Consider the following 20,997-nt stretch of genomic DNA (forward strand, 5'->3'; position numbering starts at 1 on the left):
TCCAATGGCTGATCACCCTCTCCAGAAAGAAATTATTTCTCATGTCCAACCTAAACCTCCCCTGGCACAACTTGAGACCTCTTGTGCCCTCTTGTCTTGCTGAGAGTTGCCTGGGAAAAGAGCCCAACCCCCCCCGGGCTCCAACCTCCTTTCAGGGAGTTGGAGAGAGTGATGAGGTCTCCCCTGAGCCTCCTCTTCTCCAGCCTCAACACCCCCAGCTCCCTCAGCCCTTCCTCATAGGGTCTGTGCTCCAGTCCCTTCACCAGCCTGGTTGCCCTAGATGCTGGGAGCAAGCCTGTGTGTTTTAATAAGCAGAGCCAGGTGTTGTTGCTTTGGGTGTGCTATGAAAGTTGCCCTGTTTTCTCCTGTATTCCTAAGGCCACTTTCTGCTCGTGTTTGTTTTGTGGCTTTGCACCTACTGTGAGTGTGAAAAGGGCCAGTGAGCAGGTTTCTGGAGAGGGATTTGTTGCAGATGACTTGACACAGAAGGCACGGTGTGAGAGGAGGGTGTTTGTTACTGGAGCCTTCCTGTTTATTAATTAAAACCTTGGGGTTTTTTCTTTTTGAAAGCTGCTGTAAGAAAAAAAAAGTTAGGTTTTTTTCAAAGATGTTTCTTTTTAGAAGATGAGTTGAGGTTGTGCCAGGAAAAGGCAGATGTGTGCTGTGATGAGCAGGCTCTGCTGTGGCAGTCTGGCCCCACCAAGTCCCAGTTGCAGCTGGGGAAGAGCCACCCCATGCAAATACACAAACAAATGGTGCTGGGTTATTGAAGGGAGCTGCAAATAGTTTGCAGCTGATCTAGGCTGATCTCTCAGCTGACCCTGCTTGGAGCAGAAGGTTGGTTGTAGGTGACCTCCAGTGGCCCCTTCCAGCTTGAGTTCCTTTGGTCTTGTGAAAATTGTTTGGATGGAGCTGTGCCTGTATGTTGGGTGTTTGCTTGTTACAGTGACAAAAAATAATGGGAAAAATCTTTGAGATAATTTTCTATGCTTTCTCAAGATTATATTTTCTTTTTTAATTTGCTGTAAACTTAGTAATCTTCAGCTCACTGTATTTTTTTTTTAATTTCCTTAGTCAAAATACTATGGCCAGACATTACTGACAGAAGTTTACAAGCATCTGAATTTGATTGAATCAGATTATTTTGGGATTGAATTCCAGAACATCCAGTCCTATTGGGTAAGTACAGTTTTCTGACAAATTCAGTAAAATAAAAAAGGTTGGTTGAATGCAGTTTCTTGAGTGCCAAAAGTTTCACTCTGCTGAAGTCTCGGGTTGGATTACCTCTTTGGGTCTTGTAAATCTGCTTTGCTCACCAGAACAACAGCTGATAAAGCAGAAGGGAAGAATCAGCTTCTAATTCTTATTAAATCTCAAAAAGATGTACACAGCAGTTAAATAGTTGCTGATGTCCCCACTCTCAGGGAAATAATAAATAATTTCCTCTGACAGGGGCATCATCAACTAAAAGGGTAGCCTGCGGAGCACTGAAAAATTACATTGCAATGTATAATTTTGGTAGAGTTCATGTTTATCTGCAGATAATTTTAGTCTTCAATCCTGAGAGTCATTATGAACCTCCTGCTAATAAATATAAACCTCAGCAGACATAGACCTGCAAGCTTTTTAAATCATTGAACTAGATAAATACAGACACTGTTTAAGCCTCTTAATTGCTTATCCAGTACCCTGCAAAGAGGACAATGTGGCTTCTAAACTAGAAAATAGTCCCCAAATTATTTTTTCTATTACTTTCTTTAGTTTTAGAACTCACACACAGAAAATATGACTGAGAACATAGAGAATGCCAGTAGCACTAATACATGCTGCTCTTGAGCCAAGGAAGTGCAGTAAAGCTTGTTTAGTTTTCATTTCTTCTGCAAAGCATCCTAAGTGTTTATGAATCTAATAAGGTTATTAAAATCCTCAGAAAGAAAAGTAATAAGGATGAAACATAATTGTCTGGTTAAAGTTTGTTTGTGGTGGTGTTTTTTGTGGTTTGGTTTTGTTGTTTTTTTTTTGAGAGGAAAAAGAAAGAGCCTGACATCCAGAATATTTTGCATTGGTTTCATGGGTACTCCTTTTACTAGAACAACAAGTCTGCCTTTAAAAATATATGCTTACCAAAAGAGATAAATCTATGGAAAGTTAATATTGAGTAAAAATTCTTAAGTTGGTAGGTTAAGAGAGCTGGCCAAAGCATGGAAGTGAAAAAAAGTTGGATCTCATAATGTTCTCTAGACTGTTTTTTAATTCTGTAGCCTGGCTCCTGCCTATGTTCCTATGTTTGGGGGGGATTTTGGTCCTCTACTGGTGGTGTGCTTTTTGCTGGCTTCTCCTCTGTCCAGATGAGCTTTAAGCACAGATCAGTGTTTTTTTGATTGATACAAAATAGATGTAAATTCAAATAGATAAGTACATTTTTTTTTAAGCTAAGGAATTACTACAGCAAGAAATGCATACTCATAAATTACTGCTTTATTAGAATTTCCTTTTGATGTTTGCATATTGTATGCAGATATGAATGTCAGTTTGTAATACTTTTTATTTTTCTCTTTAATTTCAGATCTGGCTGGAACCTATGAAACCTGTTATTAAACAAGTACGGAGTAAGTAGTTTCAAAAAAGGAAGTTTTTCCTTAATTTGCATTTGCTTTATGTGGGTTGCTTTCACAATTACTACTTGATTTACTGGTTATGCTTCCCTGAAAATTGTACTTGGTATGGGTGAAAGTAGTTCCTGTTCAGGCGTGCAAACCTGGCATTTTTAATATGTAGCACATGGTGGGTGGAATGGAAACTTACAAGGCATGATTCTTTGTGATTAATATCTAGATAGATTGGGTCAGGTGGTGTTGTGTTTAAATGAAACATGGCATTTGCTGTTTGTGAGCCTTTGTTAGTTGTGTTCTCTCATGGTGGAAAGAAAAAGGAATATTCTGGTTTATTGCATCCATTGCATGAGGAGAGGTACCATCTGCAGTGGTGAGAGCCTGGCTGAGAGCTGATACACCTTTCAGAAGGGCTGGAAAAAGCTGCAGAGTGGGTATTCCCATGTAATTCTCAAAAACTTCCTCCAGTGAGCAGCTTCACTAGGAGAGCAGAGGTAGGAATCTCCCACCTGGTGGGTGGCTGCAGCTTTAGAGTCCTCTTTGCTTCAGTCGTGAAGTTCTTTGGCCAGGATGATACTGAAATAACAATGCAATCTTTGCTTTATGCTGCTCTGAAAAAGTAGCATGGCATAACTATGGAAAAGTTAATAAAGGCTAAAAATAACTGAGGAATACAGTATGGATGTGCTGATGTTGAAAGATTAGATCCAGCTTCTTTTCCCTTTAAAACAACAGGGTTAAACTGTTTGCTTATTTTCTGTTTCTGAATGTAAAGCCTTTGTGGAAGAACAAAATCAGGAGGATGTGGGAGATTCCTTTTCTTTTCAAAACCTTAATTGAAAAATGTAGAAAATTAGTACTGGGACGTAGTTTTTAGTTAATATTCTGCCTAAAGCTGATTGCATTGGCTCTTTTTTTTTTTTTTTTAAGGTTTCTTTTCAAGTTTTTAAATCCTTTATCTGTATGAGACACCAGTCAGTCATGGTGTTACCATGGGCTTTATGGTAACACACCTCAAACATGTTAGTTTATGTTGATGGTGATTGCAGTGTAATTGTAGGCAATCAATTTGAGTCTCTGACATGTTCTCTAGAAACAAAGAGTCTAATTAACTTCGTATTAGTCTTGGCTAATGACCTGTTCTGAGATACATAGAACTTTGTGTTGTATGATTCTGGTTTTACTTCTGATTAATTTCAAATTAACACAGTCAGTTTTACCACCAAGCCACTCCAGAAGGTAGGGGATTTATATCCAAATTTTCAGCTTCCTAAAAGGCACACAATATCACATTGGTCCTTATTGTTTGTTTGGGGTTTTGCTTGGCTTTTGGTTTGTTTGGTTTTTTTTGTTATTCTTGGTTTTGCTCAGATTTGGCTTCTTAAAAAAATTCTGCATTTTGGTTAAGACTCGCCCACTGTTTCCTTTCCCAGTGAGAATGGGGACAGAGAAAAGGTGGGATAAAAAAAACAAACAAAGAGGAGCTGTGCTGCAGAAGCAAATATGTAGTCTTACATTTTAATTTTTAGTATTTATTGTGATTTTACATAAGTGAATCTCAAAACACTGCCAAGATTGCTCCTGCAACAATACTTTCCAACGGATTGGTATGAGTAACATGCAGGTCTGTTCTTAACCTTGTGAAGGTCTTTTAAGGGCTCAGAGTATTTTCATAAATTTAATGTAAGTTTTTGGTCTTTTAACCAGAATCATGAAAGATATTTATTTTCCTTAGCTGGTACAGCTGAAAAGCTGTGAGATCCTTAGTATCATTTTAGTCTCTATCTTCTGTGTATTTTTAGGGGGTTATTTCCAGCTTCCTTTCATTTTTAGATCCTACACTGTAATTAGGGTGCAGATTTCTGGTTTTTTCTTCACCAAAGTTTTGGTCATTCTGGTTTGAGAGGTTGGGAACTGATTTTCTGACAGCTCTGGTAGTCTGCAAGTCAGCTCTTCCAGCAACTTGGCAGAAAGCAAGGTTTATTATTCTTGTTAGCAAATGAGAGGGATGTTTGGTGTGTAGCAATTGGGTATCCTGTACAGAATAAATCAATGTATTTTGGTGTTGATGGTGTTAAATTGGACTTTTCCAAGCTTTAAGATAACTTAGTACTTAAAATAAATAAATGCAGCCTGGTCTGTGCTTATCAAGCTGATTTTTTTGTGCTTATCAAGATGAAATCTTTTTGGGGGGGTCATATTTGTCTAAGCTTGCTTTCAAATGGCAGCATCATGCAGACAGACTCCCAGGGTGGCTGGGCCAGAAAAGCAGCTCTGCAGGGCTGGCTTTGAGGTTCTGGATCCCATTCCCATAGTGCCTGGAGGAGAAGAGTCTAGCAAGAAGAGGGGTTGCATTTTTTCCCTTCTTGGGTCTTTCTCTGCCTTTTAGAGGGGGTTCATCTTTACTCAGTTTGTTCTGCCTCTCTTCAGCTCTGCATCCTCAAGGTGGGCAGTCCTGGCTACTCAGGGCAAGGTGCACATTAGGGACAGGGCTCAGGATGTTGTGGCTGAGTGGGGATGGGTGGCCCTTTTCTTACCCAGGGAGTGCCTGCAAATGTCAGCTGGATGCTCAGCAGGTTTCTGGAAGCACAGCTTGGCTGGTGCTCTGCCTGCTTGCCAAATTCTCAGCCTTTTCTGCTTGGAGACAGGAAAAACAGGAGCAGAATGGTGGTGCCCAGCTGTGACATGATAAGTGATGTGGTACCCTGCACTATTCCTCCCAAAGCACTGGGGAAACAGGAGTGGTGAGCGTGGAGTCAGCCAGTGCAGCAGCCCAAGTGGTGACTCTGAAATGGTTACCATGGCCCAGTCATAGAATCCTAGAACTGGCTGGGTTGGAAGGGACCTCAGAGCTCATCAAGTCCAACCCTTGCTCCACTCCCCCCGTGGTTCCCAGCCCATGGCACTGAGTGCCACATCCAGGCTCTTTTGAAATATCTCCAGGGATGGAGAATCCACCCCTTCCCTGGGCAGCCCATTCCAATGGCTGAGCACCCTCTCCAGAAAGAAATTCTTTCTAATGTCCAACCTAAACCTCCCCTGGCACAACTTGAGACCTCTTGTGCCCTCTTGTCTTGCTGAGAGTTGCCTGGGAAAAGAGCCCAACCCCCCCTGGCTCCAACCTCCTTTCAGGGAGTTGGAGAGAGTGATGAGGTCTCCCCTGAGCCTCCTCTTCTCCAGCCTCAACACCCCCAGCTCCCTCAGCCCTTCCTCACAGGACTTGTGCTGGATCCCTTCCCAGCCTCCTTGCTCTTCTCTGGACCTGCTCCAGCACCTCAATCTCCTTCCTGAGCTGAGGGGCCCAGAACTGGACACAGGACTCAAGCTGTGGCCTCCCCAGGGCTGAGCACAGGGGCAGAATCCCTTCCCTGGACCTGCTGGCCACGCTGTTCCTGAGCCAGCCCAGGATGCCATTGGCCTTCTTGGCCACCTGGGCACACTGCTGGCTCCTCTTCAGCTTCCTGGCAATCCAGACTCCCAGCTCCCTTTCTGCCACTCTGTGCCCAGCCTGGAGCTCCCCATGGGGTTGTTGTGGCCAAAGTGCAGGACCCGGCACTTGGCCTTCTTGAACCTCATCCCGTTGGGATCAGCCCAACTCTCCGGTCTCTCCAGGTCCCTCTGCAGAGCCCTCCTGCCTTCCAGCTGATCCACACTCCCCCCCAGCTTAGTGTCATCTGCAGATTTGCTGATGATGGACTCAATCCCCTCATCTCAATCCTCACTAAAGATATTAAACAGAACCGGGCCCAACACTGATCCCTGGGGGACACCACGGCCGCCATTTTGATGCAGCCCCGTTCAGCACCACTCTCTGGGCCCGGCCCTCCAGCCAGTTCCTAACCCAGCACAGATGCCCCTGTCCAAGCTGTGGCCTGACAGCTTTTTCAGGAGAATGCTGTGGGAGACGGTGCCAAAGGCCTTGCTGAAGTCCAGGTAGAGCACATCCACAGCCTTCCCCTCATCCCCAGGCAGTCACCCTGATGATAAAAGGAGATCAGGTGGGCTTTCCTGTAAAGTGTTACACAGAGCATTATGGACTGTTCCAAACTGTTACTTAGGCTTTTGTTTAATTAAAATGTTACACTAGTTTTCTTCTGGTTGCCAGGACTGACAAGAAGGGTGTTAAAAATAGGAAGCAATATGTACTGATGGGCAGAGCAGGCTGCAGACACACTCTTAGAGGAAGCCAGCTGGGTCTGGCTGGCCTTGGGAATTCAGTTTCACAGTGGGATGCATCTCCACCTTCTTCCCCTCTCACTGGTATCTAATTCTTGAAAAAAATTAACTGTTATGGGATGCTGGACATTGCCATTTTGGATGCATTAACAGAATGCTGAAAATGAATGTGTCAGAGATACAAGTCTTATGAAGGAGACTTTGGTGGTACTGAAACTAAACCAGATGCTTTGGTTTGCAGTCAGGTATTGGGGTATTGCAGCTTTCATGTTGCACAAAACTATTTTTACAGCATCTGGAGTGCAGACTTCCTTTGGAAGTAGGACAGATAGTTCCTCTTAACACTCTGCTGTGTGTCCACTGCCATGGACAGGCCTGCTGCAGTTAGGTGACAAGCTGGCAAGTCTTTGTGATCATTGTGTTTCTGTACATGTTGGAAAGCATAATATGCATATGCTTATTAAAAACAAAACTTGTTTTGTGAAATGACTGATTTTTTTTTCCTGTAGGACCAAAGACTACAATGCTTCGTCTAGCTGTCAAGTTTTTCCCTCCAGACCCGGGTCAATTGCAAGAGGAATATACTAGGTAAAGTATTTTTGGAAGATTTTGTGTTACCTACTGAATTAAAAGGAGGGTAAGGGTAGGAAGGCAATGCATCTTTTTCCAAACACCTCACATTGAAGATGAGCAAAAGAGGTGTCACAGTTTTAGCAGATACATAGTGGCAGATGAGTGTTATTGGAGAATATATTTTTCATAATAAAAAAAAGTGCCATTTAGGGCTTGCTAAACATGACAGTGTTGAGACAGGATATAGAAGAGATACTCATATTTATGAACACTTCCTGTATAAATACTCAGTAGTTATACTTGGTACCTATTTTAATAAATGATTTATTGTTTAAAGTTCTGAAGTCCATATTTAAGTATTCTACAACTAGCAAATGTGCTTTACTGTTTTTCTCTATTTATGGAGTACTTATTGTAGAATTCTGATCTGTGCTTACACCTCTAGGTATTCACAATGCTATTAATGATATGTACACTTTATTGTGAGTGTCTCAAAGAAACCAAGATAGCTCAACCATGCAGAAAACAACATACTTTGTAGAAGTGTTTAATACATACTTACAGTACTTTAAAATAAAAAACCCCAACCCTTTGTTTAAAACATGTACCTTTAACAGTCTTTATGCCTCAGGAATTTAATAATATTTTAAAAATTCTTTATTTAAAAAAAAATTGTTCTCTTTCAGATTGTAATTCAGTAAAAAAATATTGATTGGTCTATCAGTTTAGAGGTTTATAGCTGTTGCCTAGAGTCTTTATTGTACCTTCTTTCAAGTAAACAAGAAAGCACAGAAGATTTGCCATCTTTACATTCATAGAAGCATGTCAAAATATTTTTTTACTAAAGGAGTCCTTACTTTAGCAAGCACACCTTGAAGGCTACCACATTTTTCATCTACCCTTGGATGTTTTGCAGGCAGCTTAGTACTTACAGGACATGCTGGTTTCATAAAACCCTGCTCAGCTGTTTTACTGGTCTTTCAGAAGGTGGGACTTGTAACTCCAACACTTGTCATTCTCCCAGGTACCTGTTTGCTCTGCAGATCAAGAGAGACCTGGCTGAGGAACGACTGACCTGCAGTGACAACACTGCTGCTCTCCTGGTCTCCCACCTTCTGCAGTGTGAGTAGCTCAGCTCTGGTGATGTTGCCATTGCTACCTCAGTTAAAGACCACACAGAAGCTCTGAGTAATTAAAGGATTTTCCATCTTGCATGCAGTAAAGCACTTGATTTTGAGCTCTGGGATCATCATGGGGGGGGGGTAGCTGTGGGGAGAAACAGCTGGTGCTTCTCTCTACAGTGGTTTTGACTTTGTGGTGATTGTAGAAAACACAACCCCTTGCATGTTGTCTTTTTTTCCGTATCTCTGCAAACTGAGTCTGTCTCTCTGCTTCCTTGCCTTCATTTCTCAGGGTCCCTGTGGCTGGGGGAGACAAATGTGTAGAGACTGGGCTGAAATAAAGCTCAAAATGTGTCAGAACAAGTTCTACAGTAGGGTTGTCAGCACCTTTCCTCCTTGCTGGGATTGCAAGTGGAAATGAAAACCAGTTGCTTTGAAAGCTCCCCAGGTTGCTGCTTGCTCAGTTTGTACTGAGCCTTTTAGGGCTCTTAAAGCCCTAAAAACCATGTCCTTTAAGAGGAGCAGGTTGGCAAATTTGGATGAGTTCAGACACCAAATGAGCCTGATTAGCATCCATATGATAGGGTTTATACATCTGTAACCTGAGCTGCAGAAATGATTTTTTGTGCCTCCTTGCTGGCTTGAAACAAAAGCTGTTAGATGATACGTCAAAAAGCTAAATAGGTATTAGTTATATAATAGTATATAATAAAGTTATATAATAATACAATTAGAATCATATTAGTTATGGTGATTTTACTGGAAGAGCAAATCTGTCTTGTGTTTGTGTCATCAGTGAGTGACAATTAAAATTTGCTCATGATTTTCCAGCAGTGCAATGTGGAGCTGTTGAGCAAACCACAGTGCCTGGCTTTGCTTCTACTCAACCAGAAAATTAGAAGTAGGAAAGAAAACAAATATTTTAAAGAAAAGTTGTTTTTCAAAAGTCCCTTTATTTACTTTCTTGTTGTTTTGTATTCTGGCTGAATTTTAAACAGTCTATTGCTCTCTTAAGAGCATTTACTTGTAATTTTTATGTACATCTGTCATGTTCTGTCTGTCTGTCTCATGCTTTGTTTTTTCAAGCCAAGGACTTCTGGAATTTTCATGTTCTTCCACACATTTCATTCATGTTTCTTTCTTCCATAAATCTCTCCTGAAATCCCCAGTGTTATTTCTGAAACATGTGACTTTGTGGAGACCAAAACTCAAGATACAGGTGCTGTGGGGATTTATAGTCACATAAGACTGCTTTCTCTCTTTGCAATGTATTTATTTTTGCACTGCTCCTAAAATCAAATTTGCCCTCTACCCATGTAGGCTTGTCCATAACTATTTCACATGTATTTAGAAAAAATTAACTGAAATATGCTGGTTTGGTATGAAGTATCTGTAAGGAAGAAATGTTTAGACCACCTCACAGTGACTCACTTCATATACTTGACCATAAAGGTGTCTACATGTTCCAAATGAGGTTAAAATACTGCTATATTGGTATAATTCCCAGGAATTCTGCTTTGGATAGGTGTGGGTGCTGTAAAATGAAGCTGTATGTGTAATGCACAAAGTGCTTAAATATGTTCTGGCTTTTGGAGTCTCTAATTCCTTACCAATTATTTGCTCTCCTTGTTCCTTTTCCATTGTGTTGTCTTATTCTACCATTTTGTTTCCTGTAATAGCTGAAATTGGGGATTTTGATGAATCAGAGGATCGAGAACACCTTAAAACAAACCAGTATTTGCCAAACCAGGAAAGAATTGAAGGGAAGATTCTTGAGTTCCACAGGAAGCACGTGTAAGTGAGAAGTAATTGTACATATATATATATATATATATATCTCCTCATGTGTATTCCTGGGGAGCAGATTGACTTGCTTGGTGGAGGTCATGCATGCTGCACAATGGGATGATAAGATGGAATAATTAAACACCATTCACATCTAACAAGAGAAGTTGGGTGTAGCAAGAGTTACATAGTTAGGGGAGTTGTTGGGCAGTTATTTTTGTCAAGTGACTTTTAACTTGAGTGCTTTAATAGCATACAAAAGAAAGCTCTCAACTGCTTGTAATAATGGTAAAACATTCTTCAGGATTTCTGATCTATAAAGTTTAAGTACAGCTTGCTATCAAATGTGTAGGTATTGCTTTTGTCTAATTAGGAATCAGTCACTTTGTATTAATCCTGTACTCACTAAGCATAAGGAATATGGAGAAGGATGGAGGGAGTGGAGTAGAAATAACTTTCATCAGAATTTATGCAATAATCTTAGAGTTTGAATAATTCCAATACATACTGAGGAACTGCAGAATGCTTTATTATTTGAAATGCCCACTTCTCCATTGTGAGCATTCAGTGTACAGTAAAGTTGTGTATTTTATGGTCTAATCTGGATCATCTTGAAATGTGAAGAACTACTCCACGTATGCACTGTAAAAAAAAAAAAAAAAATTTGATAAGTAAGGGGATTTGGAGCAGGCAGTCAATGTGCTTCTCATGAAAGAGAAGTCAGCCTACAGGGAGGATTTGGTGTGAGATGAGGCAAGACTGAAAGATCAGAGTTTGCCCTGCATGATCTATATTTGCCACAGCTTCATTCTTTTAGGCTTTTAAGCACACAGGGTTAAATCACTGAGAAATCTCAGACTATTACCTGCCATAATGGACAGGTTAAATCAAGAGAAGGTATCTGATAAAATGTGTTGTTTTTTTTTTAATAAAAGACCCAATAGTCTGTCATTTCTCTAATTTTTGAGAACTTGCATCTTGATTTAGCCATTTTAATTGCTCTTAATAGCTGTGAATATCCACACACAGAGTTCATTATGCATTATTATCCAAACACCATATTAGAAATTTAAGTTTTTTCCTTTTGCTCTGAATGGGTAAACTCTGTTACTGACTGACTTCCTTTCAAGACAGAACAAGGAGATTTTTCAGGGCACCATCTGTGTTTAAGGCTAAGACACATCCTGTATTATTATGGAATCAATTCCTGAGAATTTCAGTAATTAACTATTTGCTTTTTATGATAACTTGTTTTCAGTTGTACTGAGGGAATTTCATCTTTGTAGATCCTTGGTGAAATTGTGGTTTTTACCATTTTTCTTCCTTAGAATCTTCGGAGGTGCAGGTGGAAACAACGAAAGAACAAACTAAATGCTGTTTTGAAGTAATTTGAAGTTGTTTTTAAGTAAATTAAAATGTATTCTAGGATACCTTGAGCAAAGGTAGCTGGCCAAGGGAAACTATTAGTTGCACAGTAATATTCCATTATTTTTGTCATGCCAAAAGAAAAGTGCTGAAGCAATTTCACAGAAGCAAAAGAAAATCAAATCTTTTTCATACAACTTGTAATGCCACTGTGAAACTCACAGGATGTGAAGTCTGAAGCTACAAAATGACTTCATGAAAGGTTTTTTTGCCATCATACAGTGTAGGGTGATGGCTTTCAAATTGCAGGTGTGATGCCTGATTTTTGTAGTTCTGGGATAAGTACATCCAGGCCATGCACAGAAAAGTCCTTTGTCAATCACATGCCTGGAACTGATTGAGTTGCTTCTGTTTTGTGGGGAATTTTTGTGGTTTACTTTTCTTGATGGAAAAGTCATGACTGGTTTTTGAGTGAGTCAGGGACTGATTAATTTTATTAATCAAGTTGAGTTTTTTTCTATCAAGACTCATCATTCTTTACAGTAAGGAAGGTTTGTATTTTTGTCTGTCAGGAAAAAGTCAGAGGCAGGTTAGCAGAAAAAGATTCCTTGCCTCATCAGTGTATTTTTCATTAGTTTAAGGAGAATTGCATCTAATACAGCCAAACCCTATGTTAAAGCAACATTTTAGAATATTACATTCAAACCACTGTAAGGTTGAAAGCTTTCCCTTGCTCTGCCTGGGACACATATTCATGGAACACTTCACAGGGGGGTTCTGTGTGATACCAAGTCAGGAGCAGTCACCTGATTTTCTCAGGCTGGAGGTGCAGCTGTCAAATAAAACATAATCTGCATATCCAATCCATTCTGTATCAAAATAAAATACATCCAGAATGCTGTATTCAGAAAGAGGGGAAATTAAAGCTTGTTTTCTACTGAGTATCCTTTAGGTTTTTTATTTCACTTTTACAGATTCTTAACTTTCACAACGTAGAAATCTGGGTTTTATATTTAACTTTGCAAATGTAGTAACAGCAAACAGGATGAGTTACAGTTTTGATATAGCACATAACTGTCTTGCTTCAGCAGGAGATTGAATCAACTTATTTCTGTACTGTATTTTCAAAAAAAGCTTGTATTTTGGTGATAGTGTGTTGGTGGTTGTGCAGTTAGATCCTGGCACCCCAGGCACTCAAAATCCAATGTTTGCTGTGTTCAGTAACCTGCTGTGGGATGAATGTAGTCCAGAATTAAACACAGAGCAATTTGCTTGTGTTCAGATAGCTGTGTTTGGGTTTTTTGTTTGTTAAAACAAGCAAACAAAAATAAATCAAAAGAGAAGCAGAAGATTTGATAGGTTTATATTTACAGTTGCTGTTGCCCTTCATGTTTTCACGACTTGTTTGCCTAGTTGTTCATGATTTAAATTCTTTTAAGTTGTGTGTAAACCAGGGAGAAACATTAACTTGACGTTGCTACAAAGTCATATTAATCATATTTCCATATTAATCACTGGGTTTAAATGTAAATCACCCTTCATTTAACAACATTTGTTTTGATTGGGTCACTCCAATTGTCAGGTGACTGCTGTACCAAGCTACCAGTATTTGTCTGGATGGGTGTAAGGAACCTTGACATGAAAACCTATGGGACTTTTTGCTGGAAAGTACTTGTAGTAGATAGTCTGTTGTCCACTGACCTGGGGAGGATTAAGTAGATTTATCTGCTTAAGGGATGAACAAAATTAGACCAGATTGTTTTCAGGCTGGTCTGTGCAGCTTAGTCTGTAGCAAACATCTGAGGGTAATTACTCTGAAACTGCTGCTCATTTCTAACTGTTCAGGAGCTGCCTGGGATGGCTCCCAGCTTTCCCCACTCATGTTTTTTTATTCTTTGCTAGGTATAGCCAAGTTGCATGCATGAGAACACTCTTAAATTTTTCTTTTTTAATTGTTTCTAAGATGAGGCATGCTTTGGATCATGCCTAGTGGAATGTAAAATAGCTGTCAGTGGTTCTGCATCAGTAATACTGGACTGTTTTGAAAGAATTTTTAGTACTATGTGGCTCAAATTTTCTAGTTGCCCCTTTTTTCCTAATTTTTTTTCTCCTCCTCTTCCAGCCCTCTTTCAATCTCTGGCAACCTTAGAATCCTTAGCATCCTCTTCAAAAGACAAAGCACCACTTCAGTTCTTACTGTCACTTGATTCAGAAGAATTATAGTAGGAATTAGTGTGGGTGGGAGTTGCACACAGTTCTCATGGAGTGTAACTCTGGAAATTGTGCCCAAAAGTCATATTTATGATCTACCTTTTTTTGGTCTTGTATGTGTTTAATAAACAGGAGCCATGGTACATCAACTGTTTTGACACAGCTAAGGAATCTATGGCAGAAATGCTAAAAACACCTCAAACCAAGGTGTTCAAAACTTACTCCAGCATTACTCATTTCAGTAAGGGGGAGAGAAATCTGCTTTGCTGGTTTAAGCTCTTGGGTCTAACTAATGCCTGTGGTGGTAACACTGGCAGAAATGCAGCTGCAAGACTCTCTGTGTAGTTTGTAATATACTTTTCCATTTGAAATCAGAGCTTTCCTCCTGTGTAATTGTTCTTTACAATCCCTTTCCATATAACACTAATGTTTGGGTAAGGTTGGGCTATGGACTGAACTTGTAAAGTTAGAAACTTCACTAAATCCCTGCTTTCTGCAGCTAGCAAAATAAATTTTGGATTTCCTGTCGTAGTGTTTATTTTTTTTTTCCCCCTCCAGAATGAATAAGGCAGTAGAATACTGTTGAAATTCTGTCATCAAATGTATGTGCTTTCAGGCTTCCTTTCTCAGGGCATTTTTGTGTATGTGTGTGTTTTAGTCTAAGGAGCATTTTACTAAGAATCAAAGAAGCCTTGTTTCTTCTAACAACTTCCATTTTTAAAATGCTAGCATACTAATTAAGTTCCCTAATTGCACTCTTAAAATGTACAGACAGTTTTGATAAACTGTTATTATGTATAGTTGTCATCCCTGTTGCTGATAAGTTCAAACATAATAATTGTTTCCCTTAATGTTCTCAATATATATTTAAAATAAATCTTCGGGGGGGAAAAAACCTTGTTTAATATGAAACAAAACTATAGGTAGATAGGAGATATTTTGAAGGATCATGGCCAGAAAGGCAAGTCATGGTGGTTGGGTGGCACATGGAAATAAATCATGCTACAAATAGTTTATCATCTGTTTTAATGAAGTGGAATACAGACTTGTGGAAGGAAGGCAATTTTGTGGAAAATAGGATTTTTCAAAATTTGTCTTTGAGCATGAATGTAATCTGGTTTCAGCCCTAGCTGGTTGTAAATGGAATAATAATAAATTTTTTTATCCCCTGGATCTTCCTTGTACCATTAGGTTTGTACTGCCAAACTTGCACGTTGCAGGAGCAGTTCAATCACTGCACTAGCATAGGAGGCTCCTGTGGCACTTGTTTGTAATATTTATTATTCCTAATAATTTTCTGTAGTGATACAGGAGTTGCTTACGCAGCTGTGGCTGTGTCACCAGTCCCAGGTCCTGGGCTGCTTGTGTTTTGATGGAGTTAGCACAGGAGAAGGGTCTCCTGACTGAACTTGTTTTCCTGAACTGTATTTATGCCTAAAATGGGGCAGTAGTGTTGTCTTGCACTATGCTTTTAGCTCAGGGACTACTGTAGGCAGGAGGCTTGTTTTTGTAATAAGAACTTGTTATTACTTCACAGCATAATTGGGGCAGAGTCAGTAGCAAGAACTCCATTTCCATGACAGTGTTTGCTTTTTCCTGGAGTATCCTAAACCCCCTGTCAGGATGCCCAGACGAATAGAGACAGTAATATGCACTATATAACACAGTAAACTCCCCCTTGTGGAGGAAAGTGAGAGGGGAAAGAAAAAAAAAAAGAAGATAGAGGGCTGTTTTGTCGTGCAGGAAAACAAAATGTCAGTTGTTTGATTTCAGCAAGCTTGTAAAGCACTAAATGAAGGCTGAGTCTGTGACTGGGGCACACCAGAGGCTGTAGTGGTCTGTATTGCTTGCTTGGGCTTTGTGAGCACTCAGAAAAGAGGTGCTCCATGCCTCTACATCATCTTTCCATTTCAGCAGTAGATGATACTTCATAACCCATTTTTTAAAATCCTTGTCATGTGTCCTTTACAAAGAAGAAATCATAGAGCCAAAGACTGAAGGAATGCATTGTGCCCTTTAGTACCTTTGTAATTCCCATGTAGTCCCACCAACCTAGGTGAAAATTTGGCATTTTGTTGCAATATTTGTTTGGTTTCCTCTACATCATCTTTCCATTTGCAGAGTAATTTCTACAGTAGATGATACTTCATAACCCATTTTTTAAAATCCTTGTCATGTGTCCTTGACAAAGAAGAAATCACAGAGTCAAAGACTGAAGGAATGCATTGTACCCTTTAGTACCCTTGTAATTCCCATGTAATCCCACCAACCTAGGTGAAAATTTGGCATTTTGTTGCAATATTTGTTTGGCTTCCTCTACATCATCTTTCCATTTGCAGAGTAATTTCAGCAGTAGATAGTACTTCATAACCCATTTTTAAAATCCCTGTCGTGTTTCCTTGACAAGGAGGAAGTCATAGAGCCAAAGACTGAAGGAATGCATTGTGCCCTTTAGTACCCTTGTAATTCCCATGTAGTCCCACCAACCTAGGTGAAAATTTGGTGTTTTGTTGCAATATTTGTTTGGTTTCCTCTACATCATCTTTCCATTTGCAGAGTAATTTCAACAGTAGATAACACTTCATAACCCATTTTTTAAAATCCTTTTCATGTGTCCTTGACAAAGAAGATATCACAGAGTCAAAGACTGAAGGAATGCATTGTACCCTTTAGTACCCTTGTAATTCCCATGTAATCCCACCAACCTAGGTGAAAATTTGGCATTTTGTTGCAATATTTGTTTGGTTTCCTCTACATCATCTTTCCATTTGCAGAGTAATTTCAGCAGTAGATGATACTTCATAACCCATTTTTTAAATCCTTGTCATGTGTCCTTGACAAAGAAGAAATCATAGAGCCAAAGACTGAAGGAATGCATTGTGCCCTTTAGTACCCTTGTGATTCCCATGTAGTCCCACCAACCTAGGTGAAAATTTGGCATTTTGTTGCAGTATTTGTTTGGTTTCCTCTACATCATCTTTCCATTTGCAGAGTAATTTCAACAGTAGGTGATACTTCATAACCCATTTTTTAAATCCTTGTCGTGTTTCCTTGACAAGGAGGAAACAGAGCCAAAGACTGAAGGAATGCATTGTGCCCTTTAGTACCCTTGTAATTCCCATGTAGTCCCACCAACCTAGGTGAAAATTTGGCATTTTGTTGCAATATTTGTTTGGTTTCCTCTACATCATCTTTCCATTTGCAGAGTAATTTCAGCAGTAGATAGTACTTCATAACCCATTTTTTAAATCCTTGTCGTGTTTCCTTGACAAGGAGGAAATCATAGAGCCAAAGACTGAAGGAATGCATTGTACCCTTTAGTACCCTTGTAATTCCCATGTAGTCCCACCAACCTAGGTGAAAATTTGGCATTTTGTTGCAGTATTTGTTTGGTTTCCTCTACATCATCTTTCCATTTGCAGAGTAATTTCAACAGTAGGTGATACTTCATAACCCATTTTTAAAATCCTTGTTGTGTTTCCTTGACAAGGAGGAAATCATAGAGCCAAAGACTGAAGGAATGCATTGTGCCCTTTAGTACCCTTGTAATTCCCATGTAGTCCCACCAACCTAGGTGAAAATTTGCTGTTTTGTTGCAATATTTGTTTGGTTTCCTCTACATCATCTTTCCATTTGCAGAGTAATTTCTACAGTAGATGATACTTCATAACCCATTTTTTAAATCCTTGTCGTGTTTCCTTGACAAGGAGGAAATCACAGAGCCAAAGACTGAAGGAATGCATTGTACCCTTTAGTACCCTTGTAATTCCCATGTAGTCCCACCAACCTAGGTGAAAATTTGGCATTTTGTTGCAGTATTTGTTTGGTTTCCTCTACATCATCTTTCCATTTGCAGAGTAATTTCAACAGTAGATGACACTTCATAACCCATTTTTTAAATCCTTGTCGTGTTTCCTTGACAAGGAGGAAATCACAGAGCCAAAGACTGAAGGAATGCATTGTGCCCTTTAGTACCCTTGTGATTCCCATGTAGTCCCACCAACCTAGGTGAAAATTTGGTGTTTTGTTGCAATATTTGTTTGGTTTCCTCTACATAATCTTTCCATTTGCAGAGTAATTTCAGCAGTAGATGATACTTATAACCCATTTTTAAAATCCTTGTCATGTGTCCTTGACAAAGAAGAAATCACAGAGCCAAAGACTGAAGGAATGCATTGTACCCTTTAGTACCCTTGTGATTCCCATGTAGTCCAACCAGCCTAGGTGAAAATTTGGTGTTTTGTTGCAATATTTGTTTGGTTTCCTCTACATCATCTTTCCATTTGCAGAGTAATTTCAGCAGTAGATAGTACTTCATAACCCATTTTTTAAATCCTTGTCATGTTTCCTTGACAAGGAGGAAATCACAGAGCCAAAGACTGAAGGAATGCATTGTGCCCTTTAGTACCCTTGTGATTCCCATGTAGTCCCACCAACCTAGGTGAAAATTTGGCATTTTGTTGCAATATTTGTTTGGTTTCCACTGTAGTGCAGTGCTTTCATCTCTCACTTTGTGTCTAGTTAGTGTTTCTTAGAGAAAGGAGCATTGGGGATTAAATTCTGATTTGTTCAGCTTTATTGTTTGTAAACTGAAAAAGCTCTGAACTAGTTAAGATTTGTTTCAGTGCTTCAGTCTATGGGATGCACTGGGGGTCAGTCATCTGCTCTTGCATATTGCTTTTATTACACAAATTTCAGTGTAATTCTCAACTTGCAGTGCAGATTAAAGAGAAAATTTGCATTTAGCGCCTGAGCGAACTTTTCATTGCTTTGGCCATGTTGCCATTGTTGTAGAATCAGGTTGATCTTAAAACTTGATTTTTTCTTCCTTGCTGTAGGGGTCAAACTCCTGCTGAATCTGACTTCCAAGTTCTTGAAATTGCTCGGAAGCTGGAGATGTATGGCATCAGATTTCACCTTGCCTCTGACCGTGAGGGCACCAAAATTAATCTGTCTGTTTCACACATGGGGGTGCTGGTATTCCAGGTAAGGTGGGGGCAAGGGACTGGGTAGCTGTGTCTGTCTTTCCATTAGGATGTCTTGGGAGTAAGTCTGTTAAGCTCAGGGAGCTGTGATGCATTTAAAGCTTGGCACATTTTATGATTTTAACCCCCAAAATAGTGTTTGATGCAGCTTGCCCTTGGTGTTGCAGAGAGAAGAGCATCAAAGCCAACAGAGACAACAACAAATATAAGAGGATTTGTTATCTTTTTGAAAGTTAGCTATGTGTTTGGAGATCATCCATTCATTTGGTGGTGGGGAGGGTTGATGTAGGGTAGCAGTGTGAAGGCAGAGCCTGGGTTTAGCTCTGTTTTAACCAAATAAGTAGGGTTTGTGAGCAAGAGAGCTTTGCAGGGTTCCTAGCAGATGTGGCAAATACTCCTCAGTATGTTGTACTGCCAAATTAGACAAAAGTGCAGAGGATAAGGAAAGCATGTTAAATAGAATGAAATATTTTTCATATTTCTCCTACCATAAAGCATCTTGATTATTGATGAATTTGAAGCTTTCCTATCCCATGGAATCATAAAACCACAGAATGCTTTGACTTGGAAGGGACCTTAAAGACTATCCAGTCCCAACCCTCTGCCATGGGCTGGGACACCTCCCACCAGCCCAGATTGCTCCAAGCCCCATCCAACCTGGCCTTGAACACTTCCAGGGATGAGGTATCCACAACCTCCCCGGGCAACCTGAGACAGTGTTTCACCACCCTGATAGTGACAATTTTATTCCCAATATCTAATGTAAACCTGCCCTCTTCCAACTTAAACTGTTTCCCCTTGTTCCATCACTACAAGCCTTTGTAAAAAGCCTGGGGTATTTGTGCATATGAAATTGTCTGTGTGCCTACAACAAAGTTTTGTTTGCTCCTCTTACTTTAGAAATTTTTGCCAACTTGTAACTTTTGTGATTTTAATTCAGGGTAATACGAAAATCAATACCTTCAACTGGTCAAAGGTCCGTAAACTAAGCTTCAAGAGGAAAAGATTCCTTATTAAACTTCACCCAGAGGTTTGTGTAAGTTTTACTGTCCTAACTGGATGGTCAGTGTTGAAAAAAAAATTCTTAATTTTATAACGAAAAATTCTATAGTTTTTAATTGTGTAAAACCACTTCAGCAGGGTAGGTCTGGATTCACCATTCAAGTAAAAACCTTTCCCTTCTCACTTCATGTCTGATGTCTTAGATTTTCTGCATAGCAACCTCAGCTTATCCTTGATGTAGGCATACACACGAGATAGAAAATTATAAAATAAGTCCAAGTATTTTTTTGTCTCTCTGCTTTTACTCTGAAAAAATTACATTTATTGTTTTTCATGGCTGTAAGTAGAAGTTAACGCTCTCATGAGTGCTCCGATCCATTGTCATCAAAGTGAAGGAAGGTAACTTAAGCATAAAAATAGTAAATCTTTATTGTTAGGTAGAAGTGTGTTGGGGAGTGCTTTTGGCTGTAGCTCCCTTAAAGAACACTGTAGTACACTGCTGGTACAAGTAGTGGTTACTTTATAGGACTTTTTCCCCCAGGAAATAGTTGAATATGTGCCATGCAAACGAAAAATCTGATAGTCTCATGACAAATGAGAATAACCTGATACCTCTCAGGAAAGAACAGATATCTGAGATTCTCTTGTAGGAGCTTAATTGGAAGGACTGTGTGATTAGTCTTGGTACAGCCTTATCTTTTCTGTGTATCTGTACACAGAGAGAAGAATCTGTACACAGCAGAAGAATTTTTTATAGTGCTTGGCTGTAAATGGTTTTGATAGCAGGTGTTATCAAACCTGTTGTTGTTCTTCCACACTGATGACTAAATTATGTGCAGCATAGGGCTGTATTAAAATGAGGGAAAAAAATGTTTGACCATATTATAGTTACATGTGTCAAGGAAGCCTGAAGAAGGAGACACTGTGTAAATAGTGAAGTCTCTTGTGAAGAGAAGCTCAGAAATTTCACGTGATAGCTGCACTCTGGCATGCCCAGGATTTTCCAGTCTCATCTAAATCTCAAAGGAAGAGAAGCATCAAAACTTCTAACAAGAAAGTATTTTAAAATTGCTATTATTTCACTTAAATATTTTGATTTTTCAGATTACTTTATGGTCTGTACTTCTTAACGTGGATTATATTAAACATGTTTCTGAAGCCAACTAC

General features: G+C 39.6%; 1 protein-coding gene across 9 annotated transcripts in view; it reads left to right on the forward strand.

Moving 5' to 3' along the window:
• Window positions 1–20,997, forward strand: part of FARP2 (FERM, ARH/RhoGEF and pleckstrin domain protein 2) — a 77,421-nt gene that overhangs the window by 19,918 nt on the left and 36,506 nt on the right. For 6 of the 9 annotated variants that reach the window (XR_011727360.1, XR_011727361.1, XM_071751667.1 and 3 more), the window contains exons 3-9: window positions 1,075–1,179; window positions 2,567–2,609; window positions 7,298–7,376; window positions 8,386–8,483; window positions 10,162–10,276; window positions 18,682–18,829; window positions 19,769–19,864. Coding sequence is in view for 6 of the 9 variants with exons in the window: in XM_071751667.1 (XP_071607768.1) it covers window positions 1,075–1,179; window positions 2,567–2,609; window positions 7,298–7,376; window positions 8,386–8,483; window positions 10,162–10,276; window positions 18,682–18,829; window positions 19,769–19,864 (684 nt within the window). In the remaining 3 variants the exon portion in view is untranslated. The remainder of the gene's footprint in view (window positions 1–1,074; window positions 1,180–2,566; window positions 2,610–7,297; window positions 7,377–8,385; window positions 8,484–10,161; window positions 10,277–18,681; window positions 18,830–19,768; window positions 19,865–20,997) is intronic. The other 3 variants (XR_011727362.1, XM_071751672.1, XM_071751668.1) reach the window with 1 other exon arrangement.

The sequence above is a fragment of the Heliangelus exortis genome, chromosome 9, assembly GCF_036169615.1.
Source record: "Heliangelus exortis chromosome 9, bHelExo1.hap1, whole genome shotgun sequence".
Lineage (NCBI taxonomy): Eukaryota > Metazoa > Chordata > Aves > Apodiformes > Trochilidae > Heliangelus > Heliangelus exortis.